The sequence below is a fragment of the Megalobrama amblycephala genome, linkage group LG23, assembly GCF_018812025.1.
Source record: "Megalobrama amblycephala isolate DHTTF-2021 linkage group LG23, ASM1881202v1, whole genome shotgun sequence".
NCBI lineage: Eukaryota > Metazoa > Chordata > Actinopteri > Cypriniformes > Xenocyprididae > Megalobrama > Megalobrama amblycephala.
The window spans coordinates 8,788,657-8,812,008 of NC_063066.1; the positions used below are offsets into that span (position 1 = coordinate 8,788,657).

Consider the following 23,352-nt stretch of genomic DNA (forward strand, 5'->3'; position numbering starts at 1 on the left):
TTTTGATATGGTAATGAAAAAAGGGATATTGATAGCCCTATGCTATATTTATATGTACTCAAGTGTTGGGGAAAGTTACTTTTAAAAAGTAATACATTACAGTATTGCATTACTCCCTAAAAAATAACCAATTGCTTTACTTAGTTACTTTATATAAAAAGAAATGCGTTACATTCTGGATTAAAGAATATGATAAGGAAGTTCAACACTCTTATTTGTAAATCTAAATTCATTTTTTCTTATTAGTATGGTTGAATTAGATCATTGAAGGTCAGCAGCAAAGACATTGGTTTATAAAGTGAGATTAAATACATAAAGTATATTTGTGTCATTTAATATTGTTAATTATTACAGGTTTGTGTAAAATTCTGAGATTGCATTTCACTGTTTTTATTCATTTTGAGGAATACTGAATGTTTTCGTGCAAGTGAGATGAGTAAATGCATGTTCACATTTAGTCCAGAACTACAATAACATCATGTTCACAAAGCGCACACACAACACCTCTGCACTTTATTACTCTCAACATGGGGACAGGAGAGCTGTCAGTCAATAAATGTGAAAAAGTAACTTAGATATTTTGTTGTAAATTGAAAAAGTAATGCGTTACTTTACTAGTTACTTGTAAATGTAATCTGATTACGTTACTCAAGTTACACCCCCCCCCCCAACACTGTACTTAGTCGTCTTCATCTTATCTTAACAGTTTAATTTAATAACACAGTGAAGACTAACACTTCAACTTAATTAATGGTTTTGATTAATCAATGTTCATGATTGTTCTAAGTCTTTGGTGTTTCATTAATGGGTTCCCTTAAAGAGATTTTCAAAGCAATCATGCAATTCACTGGCAACAGAGCAGAAATGACATGACACATTTAAATATCTGCAGTCTTTATTTCAACAAGACTAAGAAATGTTTAATATAACTTTTCTCTTACATTTTTAGCATCTATCTCTTTGTTTTGCCCATATTAAGCACATACTCTGAATGGGTAAAATCTGATGAACATCTCTCAGAGACCACTAAAACGACTGCTCATTATTTACATTTTTTTCCTTTTCTTTCTTCAGTCTCTCTCACTCCTCATCACCGATGACTCCATTGATATACAGGGCTGCGGGTCCTGCAATCTGTCCACCTGAAGTTCAGCATTCAAACTAAAGATGACATTGCAGAGGTTCATTCAAGAGTCCATGTCATCTTCACACTGACTCGGAGTAGCTCGACATACTAAGCACAAGACACTTCCTTTCCTGGCCTTTACATCAGAGCCATCTTAACATGTGACAGTGGGAAGCTTTGGGTCATAAGGTAGGATAGAAAGCACATACTGCTTCCCATTCGTTGCAGCACATCAGCCTAGAAAAAATACATATCCGATCTGAGGTGCGGCGCATTACTGCTGTAGAGATATTTACTCATTTCAGGCTCCTGAAACCCTGACAAGATTCTTTGCATGTCTGAGGACTGGCCATTCATCCATACATACTGAATGAATCTCCAAATGAATGAATAAAAACAACAGTAAAAAGCTGAAATATGCATGCTGCAGATATGATTAAAAGCATCATTTAAAAACTCTCTTGCTGTGAGGTATCTGAATGCCAATTAAAAGTGCATGTGACATCAGGAACGATCAAGGACCGATGGCCAGCCCTGTCCTTGCATCAGCTTGTACGATTTTCATAATCCCCTAACATAAAACTATAACGACAAAAACAAATGCTTACGGTAGCTTGGTTTACAAAATCTAAATATTACGTATTATGAAATTTGAAGCCAATATAAAACCATCAAAGTGTGAAATCATTAAAATGCATTCATCTACAGACATAAATATTTTGAATACTGAAATTAAGATACCTAGAAAAGTGATGCTTGCGAATGCCTTTCAAAGAGACACGTGGTTAAATAACTTACTGTACAAGAGAAGGGGAGATAGTTTTTGTTTCTGAGAGGTGAAAAAAAACGTTTTTCTTTTTTTTTTTTTTTTAAACCAACCAACAAGCATTTGTCACACATTTGAATGGGAACTCACCCAAAAAAAAAGAAAAAAAAAAGTCAACTGGTATTGGATCGTACCACACATACATACACAGTCTATTGCTCTATATGAGGAATGGTTTAAAAATACCGTACCGACTTCTATGGATATCAATCGGGAATGGGAAAAAGCTGGACATTTTGTGTTAAAAACAGAAAAACAAAACAAGAGAGGCCACCCAACCTCTCAAATTAGCACCGGCTGTCACTGTGTAGAAATCTTGCAGTACCTATCTTACAGTTTTATACCTTACAATACATTTCCAGCCAGATAAACACCTCCAAGTAAAACCCTGTGTAGAATTCATCCAGACAGCTCAGTCTTGAGCCATCTTCAGCACACGCTCGTGTCCAGCTGGTCTTCCTGTAAGTTCATAACTAAACATTCAGTAAAAAACAACTTTCCTCAGGCCGCACAGTCTGCATCATGCAGGAAACATGTCTCTGCATGTCATCTTTGAGGGAACCATCAAGGCCTATTCATCAATGAATCAACTTTCACACAGACCTTACCTAACCAAGGCTCCTTCTTCATTACACACTATTAAGTTATTACTGAAGACTATATTCTCAAGTTATGTATTATACAGCTGAAGGTATTTGGGATGATGATATGGGGGCTGTGAAGGTTGTTTGGAAACAAATACAGAAGAAAAAAAAACAACTTTTTTTCAGAATAACCGTTTCATGTCTGGGATTCCGCAATTTTGATTTCATTCATAAGGCAGCATTGTATAAGTTATTGTCGATCAAAGCCCTAATAAAGGGCCCATTTATAAACTATTTAAGGCATCATGAAGTATTTATCAACCTCAATAACATCCAAGGAACATATATGATCTGCAGCTAACCGAAGCCTCCATGCACACCCACACACGCACACTCAAAATGGATTAAAAGTCAGTCTAACGAGTACTTCATACAGATTTGCTTAAATCACATACATGTGTTATATGGGTTGATTAATTGTTTACCTTTAGAAAAAGCACTTGGATGATATATACAGCCAATCACACACCATCCACCCAAACACACACTCAGTCTGACCTACTTTCAAACAAACACCTAACCGAAAATATCACTATGAGGAGTTGACGATTCTGGACTCTACAGACATAAAAACCCAGCTGAGTGGAAACGTATAGCTGTACATAAATGAAGTCCGTTCTTATAAACACAAAAAATACACTGAAGGGAAGTTATTTGAATATTAATAACTTGAGTGTCTTCCCCCGATGGCAGGCAGACGGAGATCCTGAAAGCAGTGTCTTTAATGTCCTATGGCAGTTTTCTGCTCTCTCGTTCAAATTCGTACAAACACACATCCTCTTCCTCTCTGGGCCGGTCTTATCTCGTGTGAAGGGTGAGCAGGGCGAGCAGGAGCGCTGCCACCGCCAGTGCCAGACTGCAGGGTGTCAACCGCGTACCACTGGAGGGCTGGTTGTTCATATCCCTGAGGATGCGAGGTGTAACGGGCGCCGGGGTGGAGAAGTAGATGTCGCCGTCACTGTCGCAAGAGGGCGAGTCGCAGCCACTTCCGCTTTCCTCTCCGCTGCCGGCATCCTCTGAAGAGCCAGGAAAGACAGATAAAAGTTAAAAACAGGGCTTGTAACTTCACACTGGTTTTATAATTCAAATTTAACCATTGTTACTCAAATGAAACGTGCAGAAGCTGATGCCTCGTACCATTGACAAATGAGATGTCGGTGCCAGTGTAAGCAGCCTTAAGCCAGCTGGTCATTTCCTTCAGCACTGCTATTTGCCGCCGAATCACCATGTCTGGTTTGGTGATGTCAACTTCCACATCAGGATTAGACACCTGATTGGCTAAGCCATTGCCCATGACGACAGATTCGTACCTGCATGTGAGGAAAGAAATGAAAAGTTGGGTGGGCGGTCAATGTTGCAGTTTGAGTCAGTAAAGGAATGAAGGAATTTTACTGTATCTGGATCAATGACCATTAACAGTGTCGTTAAAAAGCTAGTCTAGAACACACGCACCAAGGTCTTAGTAATGACCTCATGTTTGTTTCATATGCTTTCAAAAAAAAAAAAAACAGTCACAATTTATATTAGGTGTCTTTAACTACTGCTTACATAAAAAATAGTTAGGTACTATGTATTATTGTGTTCATTTAGTATTGCAAAACACATTTGCTGCAGGTTTGGTGGTATGGGTAGGTTTAAAGGTGGGTTAAGGTGTAAGGGATGGGTCAAAAGTCTAATTATAGAAATAATTACAGCTGTAATTTCATGCAGGTATTTTCAAATGTAAAAACATACAGTACAGTCCAAAAGTTTGGAACCACTAAGATTTTTAATGTTTTTAAAAGAAGTTTCGTCTGCTCACCAAGGCTACATTTATTTAATTAAAAATACAGTAAAAAACAGTAATATTGTGAAATATTATTACAATTTAAAATAACTGTGTACTATTTAAATATATTTGACAAAGTAATTTATTCCTGTGATGCAAAGCTGAATTTTCAGCATCGTTACTCCAGTCTTCAGTGTCACATGATCCTTCAGAAATCATTCTAATATGCTGATTTGCTGCTCAATAAACATTTATGATTATTTTCAATGTTGAAAACAGTTGTGTACTTTTTTTTTCAGGATTCCTTGATGAATAGAAAGTTCAAAAGAACAGCATTTATCTGAAATACAAAGCTTCTGTAGCATTATACACTACCGTTCAAAAGTTTGGGGTCAGTAAGAATTTTTATTTTTATTTTTTTGAAAAATTAAAGAAATTAATACTTTTATTCAGCAAGGATGCATTAAATCAATCAAAAGTGGCAGTAAAGACATTTATAATGTTACAAAAGATTAGATTTCAGATAAATGCTGTTCTTTTTAATTTTCTATTCATCAAATAATCCTGAAAAAAAATATTGTACACAAATATTTTGTACAATTGTACACATTAAATGTTTCTTGAGCAGCAGATCAGCATATTAGAATGATTTCTGAAGGATCATGTGACACTGAAGACTGGAGTAACGATGCTGAAAATTCAGCTTTGCCATCACAGAAATAAATTACTTTGTGAAATATATTCAAATAGAAAACAGTTATTTTAAATTGTAATAATATTTCACAATATTACTGTTTTTGATCAAATAAATGTAGCCTTGGTGAGCAGATGAAACTTCTTTTAAAAACATTAAAAATCTTAGTGGTTCCAAACTTTTGGACTGTACTGTATGTTCACAAAAAGTTAATTGTATCAAATGATTACTTTAAATGTTAGTACTTTAAAGTTAAAGACATAATATAAAGTGGGACCAAAAACGTTTATATTATTTTCAAGAAATGTTTCAATTGAATGACTTTAAAAAAAAAAAATGTCATGTGGTTTAACAAGTGAAAAGTAATACCATATTTTCTTTAGACCATAAGTGTTCATGTTATTTTCAAAAATGTTTTTAAAAAGATTTTATGGAATTTTTTTTAACGTTAAAAAAAATAATTAAAGTGTTAGTTCACCCAAAAATCAAAATTCTGTCATTTATTACTCACCCTCACGTCGTTCCACACCCGTAAGACTTTCGTTCACCTTGGAACACAAATGAAGATCTTTTTGATGAAATCTGAGCGCTTTCTGTCCCTCCATAGACTGCTACACAACTACAACTTTGACGCTTCAAAAAGTTCATAAAGAGATCATAAAACTAATCCATATGAATTGAGTGGTTTAGTCTAAATTTTCTGAAGAGACTCGATCACTTTATATGATGAACAGATTTAATTTAGCTTTTATTCACATATAAACATTCATCAACTCCCACATGTTTGCATGACATACGAGAACCAATGAGGTTCATTCTCGTCTGTTTCGCAGCACATTTGAGCTTCAGGAAGAGGTTTGTTCTTGCATGTCAAGCAGGTTCAGTTGTGCTTTTATGTTTGCTGATCAATGTTTATATGTGAATAAAAGGCTAAATTAAATCTGTTCATCATATAAAGCGATCAAGTCTCTTCAGAAAATTTGGACAAAACCACTCAAATTCATATGGATTAGTTTTACAGAACTTTTTGAAACGTCAAAGTGGTAGTTGTGTAGCTGTCAATGGAGGGACATAAAGCTCTCAGATTTCATCAAAAAGATCTTGATTTGTGTTCCGAGGACGAACAAAGGTCTTACAGGTTTAGAACAACACGAGGGTGAGTAATTAATGACAAAATTTTCTTTTTTTGTGTGAACTAACCCTTTAAACTTGATCACTAACCCTTGCATTTTATTTTATTTTTTTTAATTAATAGATCCGGACAAAAAAAAAAAAAAAAAAGACCCATTGACCCACCTGCTTTTGGCTGTACCATTCCAGCATTCATCACCATTGGCAATCCGGTCTCCAACACACACCGTGTCCGGCAGGGTGGACCAGAACTTCTTGGCATGCTTCAGTTTCTTCTTGACATCCGTCAACTAGGAAAAAAACAGTTTGTTACAAATGTCCCATTCTGATCTAGTAGAATCAATCAACATGTTAAAGAAAGTGTTTGGAAGGGATATGGGTGGTAATAAGGGAGACCCTTATCCTTACCAGTCGGTCCAGGCTGGTGCCAGCGGCAGTGGTGGGTCTGGCATCAGGGCTGTAGGGTCGGAAACGCCCAGGGAAGCCCGAATCTTTAGGAGAGCGCCGGGTGCGGAAAGCCATGTTGGGTTTGGGCTGCCCACAACCCTGAAACACCTGAAACAAACAACCATAAATATAAAATATCTAAAACCATTTATATACATATCATAATATATATCAATAAATGAACAATAGCAGTTGTCAAGTTTGCGATTTACATGTCAAAATGTCATTTTGAAAAGAAATTAAAAACCACACCTTCTGTGAGACCTGCATGCTGTTCTCCTGCATGTTCATGATGGCGTCTGAAATCTTCACGTCTATAGGGTCCATGACAGACTCAAAGTTAAAGGGTCCCTCTAGCCTCTCAGCGAGACCCAACATGGCATCTAAAATGGAAAATAAATGCACTCATCAGAAGATCACCCACAAAACATTTCAATACCACTTTTCCAAATACCCATGCCTAAACAATTTCGCCGCAAGTTGTTTCCACCACTAGAGGGCAGTATACAGTCATCAGTCCAGGCTAAGTTCATAAGGAACTGAAGTCCGTTGCACGAACAGCTTGTTAAACAGACAGAGTTGAACAAGCGCCCCAATTAAGGTTCCCCCAAAAGCTGTCAGGCAAAGTGAGCAAATCCAGTCCCAGAGTCCCGAGAGCCAGGAACAGTTTGTGAGAGCGCATGAGAATGTGTGACAGGACCTGGGACCACACGGCCTTCAGAGCCACAAGAGGCCCAAAACACTTCATGAAACATGCAAGGATAAAAACAGAGCTGTTCCCAGCGTTCACTCCTAATTCAAGTCAATTTCAATCCTGGTTTCAAGCTGAGGCTTCACATAAATTGTTTTGGCCTTAGAGCAAGTGAACAAGAGGAAACCATTTCAGTGTGACCTGTTCATTTTTTAATCTGTGCTTATTATACTTCTGTTCTTAGAGTGGAAAACTGGTTCCATCGCATTTAATAACGGTTCAGTAATAAATCAATTACTTGAGTCATTTAACACTCTCTTACCCAGGAAGTTATTCCACTCTGTGTCCAGATCGGCCTGATTGGCCAGGCAGCCTCGCATAACGTTGAGACAGTAGTTCTTGCAGGGCTTCAGCGCCACCTGGCCGGTACAGTACGGGCAGTAATACATCTTCATAGCTGCACGCACGCAGCTCGGAGAGGCGCTTACCTGAGAGAGAGGACGAACAAGAAGATTGTAATTGAGCGGAGTCAGCAAAACAGACACCGGAGGAAAAGGTTAATGAGTCTCTAACCTAATTCACATGCCTGATGTTGCTGATAAAACACTGAACAGAGAGCAATAGTGACCTGGCCACCTTTCATAAGGTCACTGCTGAACTTGTGTTTGCTCAATTTGTCATTGGAGGTTCAATTGCTTCTGCTAACTCACTACACACGCTGAGAAGCCTTGGCCTCTGATCTTTTAATGCTGGGAGATAAGCTGCGATGGGTCCATCCAGGTGTCCCCCTTCACATACTGATAAACCCTATAGAAAACCTGTACTTTAGATCTCTGTCCCTGAGCTCTGACTCGCTTAATAAACATGAGTCGCCATGCTAACCAAAGGCAACGCTAGAGCTGGGTGGTATTAAAGATTTGATTCCGACTTACAAACTCTTGATTCGATTTTATTCTGAGACAGTTTGACTCGATTCTAATTCATTGGGGTGTTTGTCAGTTTTGCATACATAAAAAATTCTCTCTCTAATGCTGTAACTTAAACAGGCTAGTGTTTCAGACACTGCAAAAAATGCTGTTCTTACTTAGAGTTTTTGTCTTGTTTCTAGTCTAAATATCTAAAAAGCATTTTCTTGACAAGTAAAAATTATTTTCTTGTTTTTAGGAAAAATGAGTCAAAATTAAGTGAGTTTTTCCTTAAAACAAGCAAAATAATCTGCCAATTTGGTAAGCAAAATAATCTTAATCCAAACTGAAAACAAGATTATATCTCTTATTTTTGGTTTGAAATAAGATAATATTTTGCTTACCCCACTGGCAGATTATTTTGCTTGTTTTAAGGAAAAACTCACTTAATTTTGACTTATTTTTCCTAAAAACAAGAAAATAATTTATACTTGTCAAGAAAATGCTTCTTGATTTAAGAACTTTAAGATATTTTGACTAGAAACAAGACAAAAACTCTAAGTAAGAACAGCATTTTTTGCAGTGGACAGATTCAAACTGATTTAAATTGATCTTTTCCAATTTTACATTAAGAAAAATCTGTTCATAAGCAGGGTTATCATTAACTAATATTAAACGTGAAAACCAATAAAAACATATTGTTAACTGAAATAAAGCTGAAATAAAATCAGTAGATAATGAAAGATTCAATTGATGATTATTAGATTAAAAAAAAAATTAGAAATGAAAACATCTTAATTTAATTTGATACAAGGGCAAAATGTTCCTATAGTTCAAGTTGTAGCACTAGAATTACTAACTAGAAATAAATAAAAACTAAAATTGATTATAAAAAAAAATATTTTGGACCCTGGACCACAAAACCAGTCATAAGGGTCAATTTTTTGAAATTGAGATATATACATAATCTGAAAGCTGAATAAATGAATAAGTAGGATAGGACAATATTTGGCCAAGATGCAAGTATTTGAAACTCTGGAATCTGAGGGTGCAAAAAAAAAAAAAAAAAAAAAAAAAAAAAATTGAAATATTCAGATAATCGCCTGTAAAGTTGTCCAAAGGAAGTCCTTAACAATGGATATCCACTCACAAAAATATATTTTTTTATATATTTACGCTAGGAAATTTACAAAATATCTTCATAGAACATGATCTTTACTTAATATCCTAATGATTTTTGGCATAATAGAAAAATCGATAATTTTTGACCAACAATGTATTGTTGGCTATTGCTACAAATATACCCGTGGTCCAGGGTCACATTTGTAAAACAGAAATTAAATATTAAGCCTAAATAGTAATATAAAAAAAACCTTAAAAATTAAAATGAAAGCTTTTATTTTTATATTTTCAGTTAATTCAAGATATATAGTATATAAATATTACTAAAACACTTCATAAGAGTCAGTGATTGTGCTTTATGTTTTTAACTCACTAAATTTGGCTGTGGTGCCAAATTTATTAGCAGCAGTATAGATTCATTAGCTGGGACAACTCCAAAAAACCCAAACGCATGCTTCTCACCGTGGAGACTTTGCCCACCACCTCGGGCATGAGCGCCAGGCCGCGGGTGAACGTGCGGACTGCGATGAAAGAACGGGTTAACTGCAGGCGGAGCTTGCGTGGAACGTCACCGAAGGGTTTGAGCTGCTCCATGTGCCTGCTGACGCACTCCATGTACGAATCGCCGAACTCGTACTGCACGTTGACCAGTCGGAACATGCGCTCCAGAAGCTCCGTCCAGAACTCCGCTAGCATGTCGTCCAGGTTGACAGCGCTGCTCCCGTGGCTGTAGTAGCGGCGTAGGTCACGGAAGAATTGCTCGAAGAGCTCGGCGTTCTTCACGTACATCAAGCCGTAGGTCCGCACGAACATGTCATTGAGGGATTTCTCTGCATTGTTCAACAGCTCTCTGAAGAACTCTGAGAAGAAAGAACAATATCAAGAGCGTTGGTTAGTTTTAAATGCGTCGAACTTGATGAAGGTTGTGCAAGAGCTTCTGTGAATGTTCTGGTAAGATGTGTGGGAGAAGAAAATTAGATACATTCCCAAAAATCTCGTCATAAGTTTTATGTTCTGATTGTGCACTTGTAGTGTAATTCATATATAATTTTTGTAATGAAGTAAAAGGCCACTTAAGTGTACTTTTAGTTTACTATAAATGCTTGTACTTCTTCACAAGGGTTACATACTATCATGTTGTTCCAAATTCTGTTATTTTGTTCCCAGAAACAATTTTTCGTTTTTCCAAGAATCATCACATCAGTCTTTTTTAAATCACCACAGGCTGTCAAACTCCAAAAAGGACTAATAAACATGTAGGCCACAACTTGTGCACTACATTCTTAGTCTTCTGAAGCCATTTGATAGTGAGAGGAACAGATTGACAGACTGTTTTTACTGTTAATCTCCAATACAACTCATAAAATATGGTGCAGGTTTGACATCATGATGTGTGGTTATGAGATTCTCAAAAACCAATAACGATTGATGAAGTCCAACCAGTCAGTATGTCTTCAGAAGACTGGTAAAACAGGCAACGTCATCCAGACTACATTTACAGTGCTTTCTTGCTGCTTTTTTTGGCTTTTTATAAACTTGACAGATGTGGCCACAATAAACCGTCAGAAAAGATCTCAATAAAGATTCATTAAAAATTCCATTTGGAACAACATGGCAGGGAGTAAATGACGGCAATTTTCATTTTTGAGAGAACTACTGCTTTAACATTCATTAGTTGTACATTAAGAAACTTTTGAAAATTAGTATTTTTGGCAAGACCTCAGCTTTAAAGTATTCTTGGATAAGAAACACAATCCAAAATAAAAAAAATGAGATCTCTACATCTCATCTTTAAAAGAATGTGCACTTACAGGCCCCGAACATAAATACAGCAGATATGATTTCGAGCACTCACGTAACATGGAACAGAGTGTACAAGCAGAAAGACTTCACTTTAGAAAAAGCACACAGACTGTCAACTTCAACACGTATAAAATGAATTGTTATTAACTTTGGAACTTCAGCTGGCAATACGTCCATGATTTTGTCGTTACAATGACACTCGAGAGACGGCGATTTAGTGCTCCGCAGAGCCCTCTGCCTAACTCGCTCTCACCGACTGGAAAACCTACCAGAACTGCCAGGGAGGCCAGAAAAGCGTACGCTTATTATCTAAACAGATTAATGCATATTCCATTTGCCCCAATGCAAGGTTTTCACTCGCTACGTTCCAGGAAAATAACTTTTGTGTCGAGGGAGAAAGAGCTGAGAGCGCAGAAAGGATGAAGGGCAGCTCGTGGTTCCAATAGGTAACGTCTCGCCCATCAAGCCGGCTGAGGCTGACCGCTATCAATGGCATTTTCCTGTTGTCACATTCCATTCGCTTTTCTTTCTCTCCGCACCGCTCCCGCTCCGTCCTTCAGAAGGCTTTTCAATAGGATTACTGAATAATGCCGACCCCCCTCCCCGAAAACGGACCTGTACCCCCCTGAAACCCCTCACTCTCTCTGACTCTCTCCTGCTTTCAGTTCATCAGTGGCTTCAGAAGGCTCTCTTCATTGGAGACGGGGAACAATGCCCTACTTCATCCTGTGGAATGTCAGGCCCCCCCCTTCCCTCCCAGCCTCCCCAAATAATCCAGCCCCTCTCTCCCATGAAACTCTCTCTCCCGGCCGGCAAACCCTACTTACTTAATCTGAACAAAATGAGAATTCCAAAGAAATGCTTCACCTCTCTTCCCGCGCTCACACACGCTTGCCCCGCGAGGCGCGCCATTTGTTTTTCGCCTTTGTATCACCTTTCTCCTCTCGCTTAAAGCCTGCCGGCCCACGGCACAGATGCCCTGCGCATAATGAGCAAGACTTTGAAGTGTTAAGTGGCCATGAATCTGAAAGCGCCGTATGGCGTTCTCGTAAACCGTCTTTCACTACCCATGGGCGTCATCGACACAAACAAGACACCTCGGGTTTATAAACAAACAAAACGTACTGTGCTGCTGTCGAGTCCACTTCGAGCGAACACAAAGTCAGCTGAATCATAGAGGTGCGTGTTCATGTGAGAGACGGACAGGGGAATGCGAGTGCATTCGAGGGCTTTTCTAAATGCCCCCATCCTGCTGTGTAACCACGGATACCGGAAACACCGCAGCCCTCGCATTTAGCTCCCCTCCCACGAGTGGCCCTCGGCCCCTGGCCCCACACAGGGAGAGAGATAGAAGGCACCCAGCTCCACGCTCCATTGACAGAGATTAAACCTTAAGGGCCACCGCACCCGCCTTCCTCCAGATCCAGAGGAATGCCAGAGCTGTCACAAGTTTAAAGTCAGGGGGGAGAAAAGAACAAGAAAGTGAAAGAGGTGATAATGAGGAGGAGAATATTTTCCAGGTTTGCAAGTCAGTGTGCCATTACTTAAGAAAAAAAATGTACATGAACCACATTTAGCAAAAAACCACTTCAAGGAAACGCATGTTAAATCACCGTCAAGTGGAATGAATTTCTGTAGTTCTTGGATGATTTTTGTGCATATGCATCAAGGCACAACTAGAGACAGTAATTATACACCAACTAAATGCAAAAAAAACGTTTGCTAAACCGCATGTGGGTCAATGGTATGATGCCTTTTTTGTCAGAATCTCAAAAACACATTAAAATGCTATTCGTACAATGCAATAATCACAGGGAAAATTGCAGTGAAGCAGTTTTGTATTAAAATATTTGTATTCAAAAAACTTTTGTTAGCCAAAGTTATGTGGCGTAATAGGGATGCACCGTTATGAAAAATTTGGCTGATATCGATAACCGATAATTCTTTATATTTGAAAGCTGATAACCGATATACTGGCCGATAAATCTAAATCAAAATTTTTATATACTTTTTGGACCCTGATTACAAAAACAAAAGTCTCACCATTAAAAGCCATGTGCCAAGCATGTTGTTCTCATTATAACATTAAATAGCCTTAATGACAGACCTGCGCTGTACGTTGCACTTAACTGTATTTTCCTTTTTGAAGTGATTTCAATCATATTTCAAGCAATTCAAAACCATAATGGAGGACAGTGCACATCTGAAGTGTCTCAGCTGAAGGAAATAATCCATTATTTATCAGCTTTAACATATCAGCCAAATTTTCTTTTAAGGCCGACAACGATTACATTAAAAATGAACATTTATCGGCCGATATCGATATGGTGGCCAATATATTGTGCATCCCTATGGTGTAACCAACTTGCAGAAACAAAACAGAAGAAAAAAAAAAAAAAAAAAAAAAAACAGGAAATATTATTATAGAGGTCCTCTGAAGAGCCCCATGACCGTGTCAAGGTCAGTAAGTCTCATAAAATATCAGATAATTTGACCTTTTTATGAGAGGGCAAGGTTAGTTTATGTTGTAAATTGTCAAGAAAAGCTTAATAAAATTGATGCATTAACTAGATTTAATTAACTAATCTGGATAAGATGTTAAAAAAAAAATATATGTATTGAAAATGTTATCACTTTTTATGTGGTTACACCATGACATTTTTAAGAGTCATTAAATAAAAACTTTCATATCGTTTTTCAACAGGAAACCCCAAAAAACATATGAGCTAACATGAGTACATTTCTGAAAACATGGCACATTTTTTTTTTTAAAACTAGATTTTTAAAAGATGTTTCCTTTTCTTTATCATGGACACTCTTATACACTCCTGTTACCGACCCATTAACAGTTGTGCATAAAGCAAAGTAAGTCACTCAACAACATCCACCATCCCCCACGCCTCTTCCTCTTTACATCCTTCCCAACATAACTGCTGAGATTTTGGGACCCGGTGTTGTAAGCGTTACAGTTGGAGGGGCGTTACTCAGGCGTCCTGCTTCGTCATTAAAAGAGACTTTATGATACATGGGAGTCTGCCAACAAGCAGGCTGTGGACCTCCCTTCTGATTTTTCCATTAAAACGACCTTTCTGCATTGGTTTAGAAATGTGTGTGAAAGGTTACGGGAAGGTGCTCGCTGGGAGAACTACAGAACCATGTTACAATATCTATGAGGAGGAATGGAAAAGGGGAGTTTAGACTCGCACTTCAACAAATGCCTCAAAATAGGTCCCAAAACACTTGAGTGCCCAAACATGTTCCTCAGGCATCTAGAGGAGGGAAAATTCCAGACTTATTCACCGTCCCGCCCTCCACGCTAGCTTATTCCTCTACTCATCCCCCCTTTGATAACTCTTCTTTATCCCAGGCAGTAATTGTTCCCCATTTGTGCCAATTAGTTGCTCAGCTTCTTTCTTTCCTTGTGGGATTTCAACCCCCCCTGCAGAGGTGTCGAGGATGAGAATTTGGTAGGGGGTTAATCCTGAATCTTGCAGCACAGTCGCAACTCCGCCAGACAGGGTCACCTAGACCCAGACCGGACGCACAGGGAGGAACAAACACACCAAGCTCTAGAGGGAAAACTATTTCTGGAAGGGGACTTAATTGCCCGTGACTCCATCCTCGAGGCTTTCAAAGCAGAGGCTGCTACCAGTGGTTACCCCCCTCCAACCCATCCAAACTCACTTAAGAGTGTGTGCACTTAAATTCATTTCATCTTAATGACATCTAGCCGCTGTGTTGATAGCGAACCATTTAGTCTTCATTACCATCTCCATCCACTATAAATACATTCACCTCTGCATCCCGTAGGCCTGTCCAGCACGGAGGAACCGTCTGGAGTAAAATGCATATCTTCCATGGCGAAAACCTCTCTTAAACTCTCAAAGAGACTTAAGCATCTCATTTACACCGTAGACATTTCCATAGCGAAGAAAATACTTACGTTTCAACGAAAGAACACATTGAGAGGGTCTTTGTTTGCAAGCATAAAAGCTACTGGTATTTTAAGGCCCTTTAGCTCATTAAGTCACATGCCAGGGTCTAGTGCACATTTAACGCAGACTGGCGATTCAGAGCGTATTCCCACGGTAAAAGTTCAAAAGACCTGAGAACCTGGAGATGGAGGAGAAATGAAAGGCATAACAGACTTATGGCAGAGAAAAAAGGGGGAGAACAGGGACAAAAGGCAGCAGAGAAAAAGAGCAGAGGAGGCGGGCGGGATCTGGCCACCACCGCATTCCGACACGTCACATTCCTGCTCACATCTGGCTGCAATACACACAATTCCTGTTACCATTCACTCCCTGAAGTCTCACTTTCTTTTTACATTCACACAAACAGCCAATCTTGAGACCCGACCAGGTCACCTTTCACTGCCATCAATGTTCCCTCAAACATCACCTCTGATTCGGTTCCCTTCCTCCGCAATAGGGATGATAAAAGATGTTATTTCACTACCAACATGCTATGAATAAATAAATGTAATGAATGTAAAAATTATTAAATGCCTAATAAACCAGTCTAATATGCCTAATAGTCTTGTCTATTTTTTTTAATCATTATTAAACATTAACAAGAACAAAAGAAAATAAAAATGTATACATAACAAAAATAAATATGCTATTGAATGCACTAACAATATTAATAATTATCGATAGAACAATTATTATTGTTTTATTATTAAATGTTCATAAAAAGTGAGAAAAACTGCAATTTTATATTTATTTTTAAAAAATACAAGTAAAAATGCAGTGTTTCCTTTTTTGTTAAAAAAAACTTTTTGTTAAAAAAAATTAATAAAATTATTATTATTATTATTATTATTATTATATATGAATTAAACCACATTATTAACAATGACACTTTTACTTTGAAAAACACTTTTTTTTTTAATAAATTTTTATTTTATTTATTTTTTTTTAAACTAAAAGTGGTATTGTTAATAATGTGGTTTAATTAATATATTTCAATAATAATTATTATTGTACTGCAATTTGTTTTTGCAGTGGTGCCGGAATTAATAGAGAATCATGAAATTTCAGTGGTATTGCCACTGACTATTGAAATTTTTACTATTGTGACAACACTAGCCTACACAAACATTCACATTATGTTGTTGATACACATTCAAGAGTATGCCTCAAACCATGAACATCATAACACACCCCAGCTCTCGCAGAACATGCCAGAAAACCGACTGTGTTGAGTCCATTAAAAACCGCTCGGATGCTCTGCCAGAGTAACAGAGCTTTGGTAAAGCTGGATGGCCACATGTGAGTTAACATGGGTCTCATTTAGAAATAGCTGTGGCTCAGAGAGGATGGGTGACGAATCACGTGTGAGTGGAGGGAGATGTGCCATCAGCACTTCATTTATCCTTCTTTAACTGTCCAGTCATTGATCATCAATCCAAACACCATCTCACCATTTCATCTCAGAGGCTTCAAACCGTGATAGTCTTGGCTCATTTCTAACTCTTTCAGCTACCCAAAGGGATGTTTTTCCTTAAAATCTACCCTTGATGAACTCAAGCTGGGCCAATCCGGATGCATGTGACCAGGTTTGTCTCACTTTTCCCCATTTGACACGCTTTTTATGACATTACGCCATGAAGGGAAGGGAACACATAAAACATGCATTATAAAGCAGGCGATAGAGTGTGTGAGAGTCTGTGAGATAGCCGGCAGAGCGTCTGCGGGGTTTTCCCCCTCCTGAATGAGTCAGCAGTGTCGACGCATGTTCCCATGCACCCCTCTGCCCTGCACTGGGGAAACCTGATCCCTCTCTCTCAGCCTGATATTCACTGCCACATGCACTGCAGAGAGGAAACCAGGCCTCTACATGTGTGTGTGGTCTGTCTGCATGGCTGAGAGTACGTGTGTGTGTGTGTGGGGCAGATGACTGTGGGATGTTGAGGGACAGGTGGAGAAATGGATGCATAGACTGTGTGTCTGGCAGCCGGGGGTGTCTGTCAAACTAACTGTAGCAATGTATGGAAGGGGATCAGCAACTGATGAAACAACAATATTACAGAACTCATTTTAAAGGATTAGTTCACTTTAAAATGAAAATTACCCCGAGCTTTACTCACCCTCAAGCCATCCTAGGTGTATATGACTTTCTTCTTTCTGATGAACACAACCGGAGTTATATTAAAGGGATACTTCACCCAAAAATGAAAATTTGATGTTTATCTGCTTACCCGCAGGGCATCCAAGATGTAGGTGACTTTGTTTCTTCAGTAGAACACAAATGATGATTTTTAACTCCAACTGTTGCCGTCTGTCAGTCAAATAATGAGAGTGAATGGGAACACAATCAATAAGAGTCGAAAAAACTTGCATAGACAAATCCAAATTAAACCCTGCGGCTCGAGACGACACATTGATGTCCTAAGACACGAAACGATCGGTTTGTGCGAGAAACCGAACAGCATTTATATCATTTTTACCTCTAATACACCACTATGTCCAACTGCGTTCAGCAGTCGGTTAGTGAGGTCTGATCGCGCTCTGACAACAGCAGTGATGTCTCGCACTCATTGAAGTATAAGTGCGAGACATCACTTCCATTGTCAAGAGTGCGATCAGACCTCACTAACCGAGTGTTTTAGAGGTAAAAATGATATAAATACTGTTCGGTTTCTCGCACAAACCGATCGTTTCGTGTCTTTGGACATCAATGTGTCGTCATGAGCCGCAGGGTTTAATTTGGATTTGTCTATGCTGGTTTTTTTGACTCTTATTGATTGTGTTCCCATTCACTCTCATTATTTGACTGACAGACGGCGACAGTTGGAGTTAAAAATCATCATTTGTGTTCTACTGAAGAAACAAAGTCACCTACATCTTGGATGCGCTGGGGGTAAGTAGATAAATATCAAATTTTCATTTTTGGGTGAACTATCCCTTTAATAAATATCCTGATGCATCCAAGCTTTATAATGGCAGTGAACAGGTAACAATGAGCAAGAGCTGAAGAAAGTGCATCCATCCATCATAAACATTCTCCAACGAAGCGATGCGTTTCAGTAAGAAAAATATCCATATTTAACAAGTTATAAAGTAAAATATCTAGCTTCCACCCGACCGCCTTCCGTATTCAACTTACAAAGAAAGTTACTTACTCTCGCAGTTCAAAATGCTTACCCTATGTTCTACGTCTTCCGTATACAACTTACAAAAAAAAATGTAACTGACGCGATTAGTCAGTTAAGCTTTCTCTATCTTGGCAGAATATTTTACTTTACAACTTGTTAAATATGGATATTTTTCTTACACAAACACATTGCTTCGCTTCAGAAGGCCTTTATTATCCCATGGAGCCGTGTATGTTTTGCTTTGGATGGATGCACTTTCTTAAGCTTCATACTCATCGTTTCCCATTCACTGCAATTATAAAGCTCGGATATGTCAGGATATTTATTAATATATAATATAAATAACATCAGAAAGAAGAAAGTCATATACACCTAGGGTGAGTAAAGCTTGGGGTAATTTTCATTTTAAAGTGAACTAATTCTTTAAAACAAATGACATGATCTGATTGGTTAGATTTGCATGCGTGAATGTGTGTAAGAGCAGTACTGACGGTCAAAGTGACGGTGTCTCTGGGTGAAGGTGTTTTGTAGATTAGAGCTGAGCTGATGAACGGGGGCTTTCAGGTCTGTTCGGCTCTGCTGACTCAACTTCTCCTCCATCTCCAGAGTACAGCAGGAGAAACCTTGAGGACACACTTTCAGATGGTCTCCTGAAAAACACAGACAGAGAGAGAAGAAATGTAAAGTTCTGCCACGACAAAAAAGCAACTAGAGAACATGAACTGGAAAAAGACATGCTGGAATGATAATGATTAAAAAAAAGTTTATAAAAGTGACAGTATAAGATTTAACAATATAACAAACTATTGTTTTTATTTTTACCTTTATATAACAACAATAATAATAATTTTTATTTGACTTTATTTGATTTTTTATTACATTACAAACTTTGAGATGTAAACTAACTTTTCACTGCTATGATATGTCATTTGTGGTCTGTATAATGCTGACAACACAAAGCTGTTTTACAATGCCAATAAAACTCTTGCACCTCAAATGTTAGAGCAAGTCCTTTTATTTACTTATTCTTCATTGAAATAAATGTCTAGACGTTTGGCAACCCGAAATCTGAAAACCTCATTTCTGATACAAATCAAACAAAAGAACAGAACTGAAGGCAATGTGCATACAGTATAAAGTGAGCTGACAAGCCACAGGCATCCTGGATGAAAAGCAAAAACTGAATATTCAAGACCCTACAGACACAAGTTTCAGTAGTTCTGAGGGACCCCGGCCTTTCTTCGTGATTCACCCCATTAGAAAACAAGCCTGCGCTGCGGCCGACAAGTGAACGGCACAGATGGACAGCGAGCGTCTGGATTACACAAGGCGTCACATTAACATGGGGAGTGTGAGCAGGGCGGACTGCGAAGTTGCAGCTGCAATAATGTTTTGTTTTTCTTTCTTTTTTTAATGCGGTTGTTGGAATTCAAGAGAACACAAGGGTCCTTTCAGCGGACTAGACTCCGACCGGCGGTTTGGCTACCCCTGCTGCTGTTCAGCAAGACTGGCCACTCTGGATTGCATACTGCACACCGATGAGAGACCCCTGCTCTCAGGCCATTCCTCAATGCGCATATACATTCATCTCCATGCATTTCATTTTTATTCAGCGAAATTCATATAATTTTGAAGGCCAGCATGTTCCTGTGAGGGATGATCAGGGCACACAATCTAAAAAGATTACAAACCTTATCAGCATGTCTCATGAATATTAATTAGTTACATAATGCTCACCCAACAGTCGTATACGATTTAATGAAATGCATTTAAGTGGGCGCTAGCCATATTAGGATTACCGTTCAATTGATTGATTTCAACCAGAAATGAAAATTCTGTCATGATTTACTCCGCCTCAAGTTGTTCCAAACCTGTATAAATTTCTTTGCCCTGCTGTACAGAAAGGAAGATATTTGTAACCAAGCAGATCTGACTACCATAGCAGGAAAAAAAATACTATTGCAGTCAATGTGGGGCAAGATCTGCATGGTTACAAACATTCTTCCAAATATATTTAATTATGTTCAGCAGAGCAAAGAAATTCATACAGGTTTGGAACAACTTGAGGGGGAGTAAATGATGACAATTTTCATTTTTGGATGAACTATCCCTTTAATGCCTACAACTGTAAGCAGACACTTTTAGATTACATTTTGTCCAAAAAGAAGCAGAAAAATCGACTAAATTTCTAAAAGCAGACATACCCCCAAGTTATAATGATTGCTACGCCTCTAGGGTTGACAAACTTGCTGCACGCTGCCCAGTGTCTGTAACGTGCGCGGCGCATTCGATATCTGTGACACGACTCGTATCGTAGCATCTGCTGAACACATCGCGTGGGTGAAAAGCGAGGAGCTGTTGAGAGCTTACAAATAATCACCATCTCGCAAAATGTCCAAGAGGAATTGTCACCAACCACTGCCAGGGCTTGTTTTACACAGGCGGAGCAGGAAGGAGAGACTCGGAGTGTATCGGTGATTACAATAAGACTGGTATTGACTGGGGTGTCAGTACCACCTTATTCAATCAATCCTGCATTAAAGCAGCTTTGCCCAAATTATAAACAAAAGCTACGATTTCATACATATAAGGAGTCAAACAACTAGACTATGAAGCTGAGAAAGAGCAGCACCTTCACCCTGCCGCGGCCCCAGTCCAGCTGTACCCCTCAACTCCACTGGGACCCCGTCCAAATCACTCACTCACTTACTTACTTTCACACAATTTGCATCAGGTACATACAAGACCTGTACATCATATCTAAGCCCAACAGACAGCTCTTTGTATATGGGCATTTGGAGAGAGAGAGAACCTAACCTGAAAAAGCAAAGTAAATATTCTAGTAAAAACACTGAAAATGGAACCAAATTTAAAAGGTCTTGCAAATTACTGAACAGGGAAAACAATTCTGAACCTTTGACCATTTCAATACAGCCCATTAACTAATCAAAACAATCAAAGGGTGATTTTAGTAAAGATTTTTTAAGCCAAAAAAAGATAACTGGAATATGTTTGACAAGAAAATACTATTTCAGTCCATCTACTTTCTATAACAATTTCATGTTTAATTCAATGTGTTACTTGCAGTTTCTATGTAATTATTTGTGAAATAATTTCAAATGAAATCCTACACCACTTTTTTTCCAGTGTACAAATAAAAATACAGCATTCTTAAGGTTATACATACTATAACATGTGAATATGTCATTTCTGCACTGCAGCACCAAAAACCATCGGCTGAGATTGGCCCACTCAAACAAACAATTTAGAAAGTGCCACAGTATTTACACTCTTTATTCAATATGTTTATATAATCAATACTTCTATCTTTTAAGAGGACAAGTCAATATGCCTGCAAGAGCTAATCTGGGCAGAAATCCATCACACATGCATAAGGGAGGCTTCGTGGATTTCACGTTGCTTTAACGCAAGGCCAAACTTTTTGACAGAAATAAGATCCATTTCCATTCACATGTGATCCTTAGGAGTAAACCACCTGACTATAAATCTGAAAGAGGGATTTTGTTATTGCTGACTCCAATAAGTCACTTCCTGTTGCTGTTCTGGAGGCCCAGGAACATTCTGTTTTGCTGACGGATGAAGGGATGGAAATTGCCCTGTGGACAAAACCCAGATTAGTCCCGACACCCCCCGTTCCCCTCTCTCCTTCTTCCTAGGCCACGATGGCCCCAGACAGACTTCAGCCTCCACAACCCCACGCTGCTAGCCAGCAGGCTTAACCGCCGGGGTTAAAGGTTAACAGCCACTCCTCTGAGAGAGGCCATGCACTGTGACCCTGCTAGGATTGACCAGCAGACCCACCACCCACACATATTACGCGCACACACATTCAATCACAGGCCGGACCCACTGAGTCAGAAGTCATAAATTCTCCGGGGGATTATTTCAGGCCACCCGTCACTATAAATCGCTCTGGCCACCACATCAACATGCCGTTGCCAAAAGAAACAGAGTAATGGGCTTCCCTTGTCTGCCTAATAAGACACATGCGGCAACTTCCACATGCCAGCACGAGTGTCATCATCACCATCGCTTCTATGTGCACCATGATGAGCCATGGAGAATTATGATTCCACTTCTTATTTGAAAAATACATTTTTCCTAGCTACAATTTTCCTCAACAGAACAGATTGAAAGACATTTATTCTATTCTAGAAAAACCAAATAACATTTCTACAAAAAACAATACTGTGTAAATGCAGTTATATGCATGGTTAATGTTCAACATTTGAAACATAACTGACAGCAATGATATCTTTGAAAATTTGCATGCATAACTTCAATTGGCTTTCTTTCATGCATTTATTTGCATACTAAACCGTCTTTGACAAATGGCCGACACCATGAATTAAAACAAGGTTAAAGGATGAAAGTACACTATTTAAAGAGCTGTAATATTTCTGATGCAACAAAAGGAAAATCCTGGTGAAAAAAAAAATTATGTTGTGAAGATTTTCATCCAATATCTTATTTTATTGTTTTTATATTTTTAGTTCAATAACAAAAACACTCTCACTAAGGTCAACTGTCAAGAAAGATAATTCAGTATGCAAATAAATGCAAGAAAAACTATGTAAATATTGCAATATTTTTGTAATATTTTGAATAGTTAACATGAACGATGTTAGTCAATGGAAGATTTTCACAAAACAAAAAATGAATGTTAAAGGGTTCAAGCCAAATTGAAAACTGAAGAATTTATTTTATTTATACTTTAGTTTTAAAATATAAAAAAAAAAAAACATGTTCACTCTCAGTGATGAGAGACATTCAAAATGGACGTGACAACATGACTCACACGCTACTGTGAGAGTTGACTACAAAGCAACATGGCTAACATCCCAACACCAGAGCCTTCTTTACACTACCACAAGCTGCAATTACCACAGAAGGAGGGGAACTACTATTTGACAAGAAGCTTTTTTTCCCTGTTGCGCCATGGGGTTTAAGACGTCCCGACCCAACTAAATCAGATGTGTTGCTTTGGCTAGTTTTCAGGAGAGATAACCACAACTTGCAGATAAAACATCAAACCTCAAGGGGAAATGCTCCAAATGAGTATTGCTTGAAATGTT

The 23,352-nt window shown here is 38.4% G+C and overlaps 1 protein-coding gene across 1 annotated transcript in view; it reads right to left on the reverse strand.

Annotated features, from left to right (window-relative positions):
• Positions 1-877: 877 nt before the first annotated feature.
• Positions 878-23,352, reverse strand: part of gpc4 (glypican 4) — a 44,469-nt gene continuing 21,994 nt past the window's right edge. Inside the window, exons 2-9 of the mRNA XM_048176038.1 lie at positions 18,748-18,906; positions 9,817-10,214; positions 7,650-7,815; positions 6,889-7,019; positions 6,598-6,744; positions 6,355-6,479; positions 3,734-3,906; positions 878-3,612 (exon numbers count right to left, since the gene is read on the reverse strand). Of these exons, the coding sequence (XP_048031995.1) occupies positions 3,395-3,612; positions 3,734-3,906; positions 6,355-6,479; positions 6,598-6,744; positions 6,889-7,019; positions 7,650-7,815; positions 9,817-10,214; positions 18,748-18,906 (1,517 nt within the window). The 3' untranslated portion in view covers positions 878-3,394. The remainder of the gene's footprint in view (positions 3,613-3,733; positions 3,907-6,354; positions 6,480-6,597; positions 6,745-6,888; positions 7,020-7,649; positions 7,816-9,816; positions 10,215-18,747; positions 18,907-23,352) is intronic.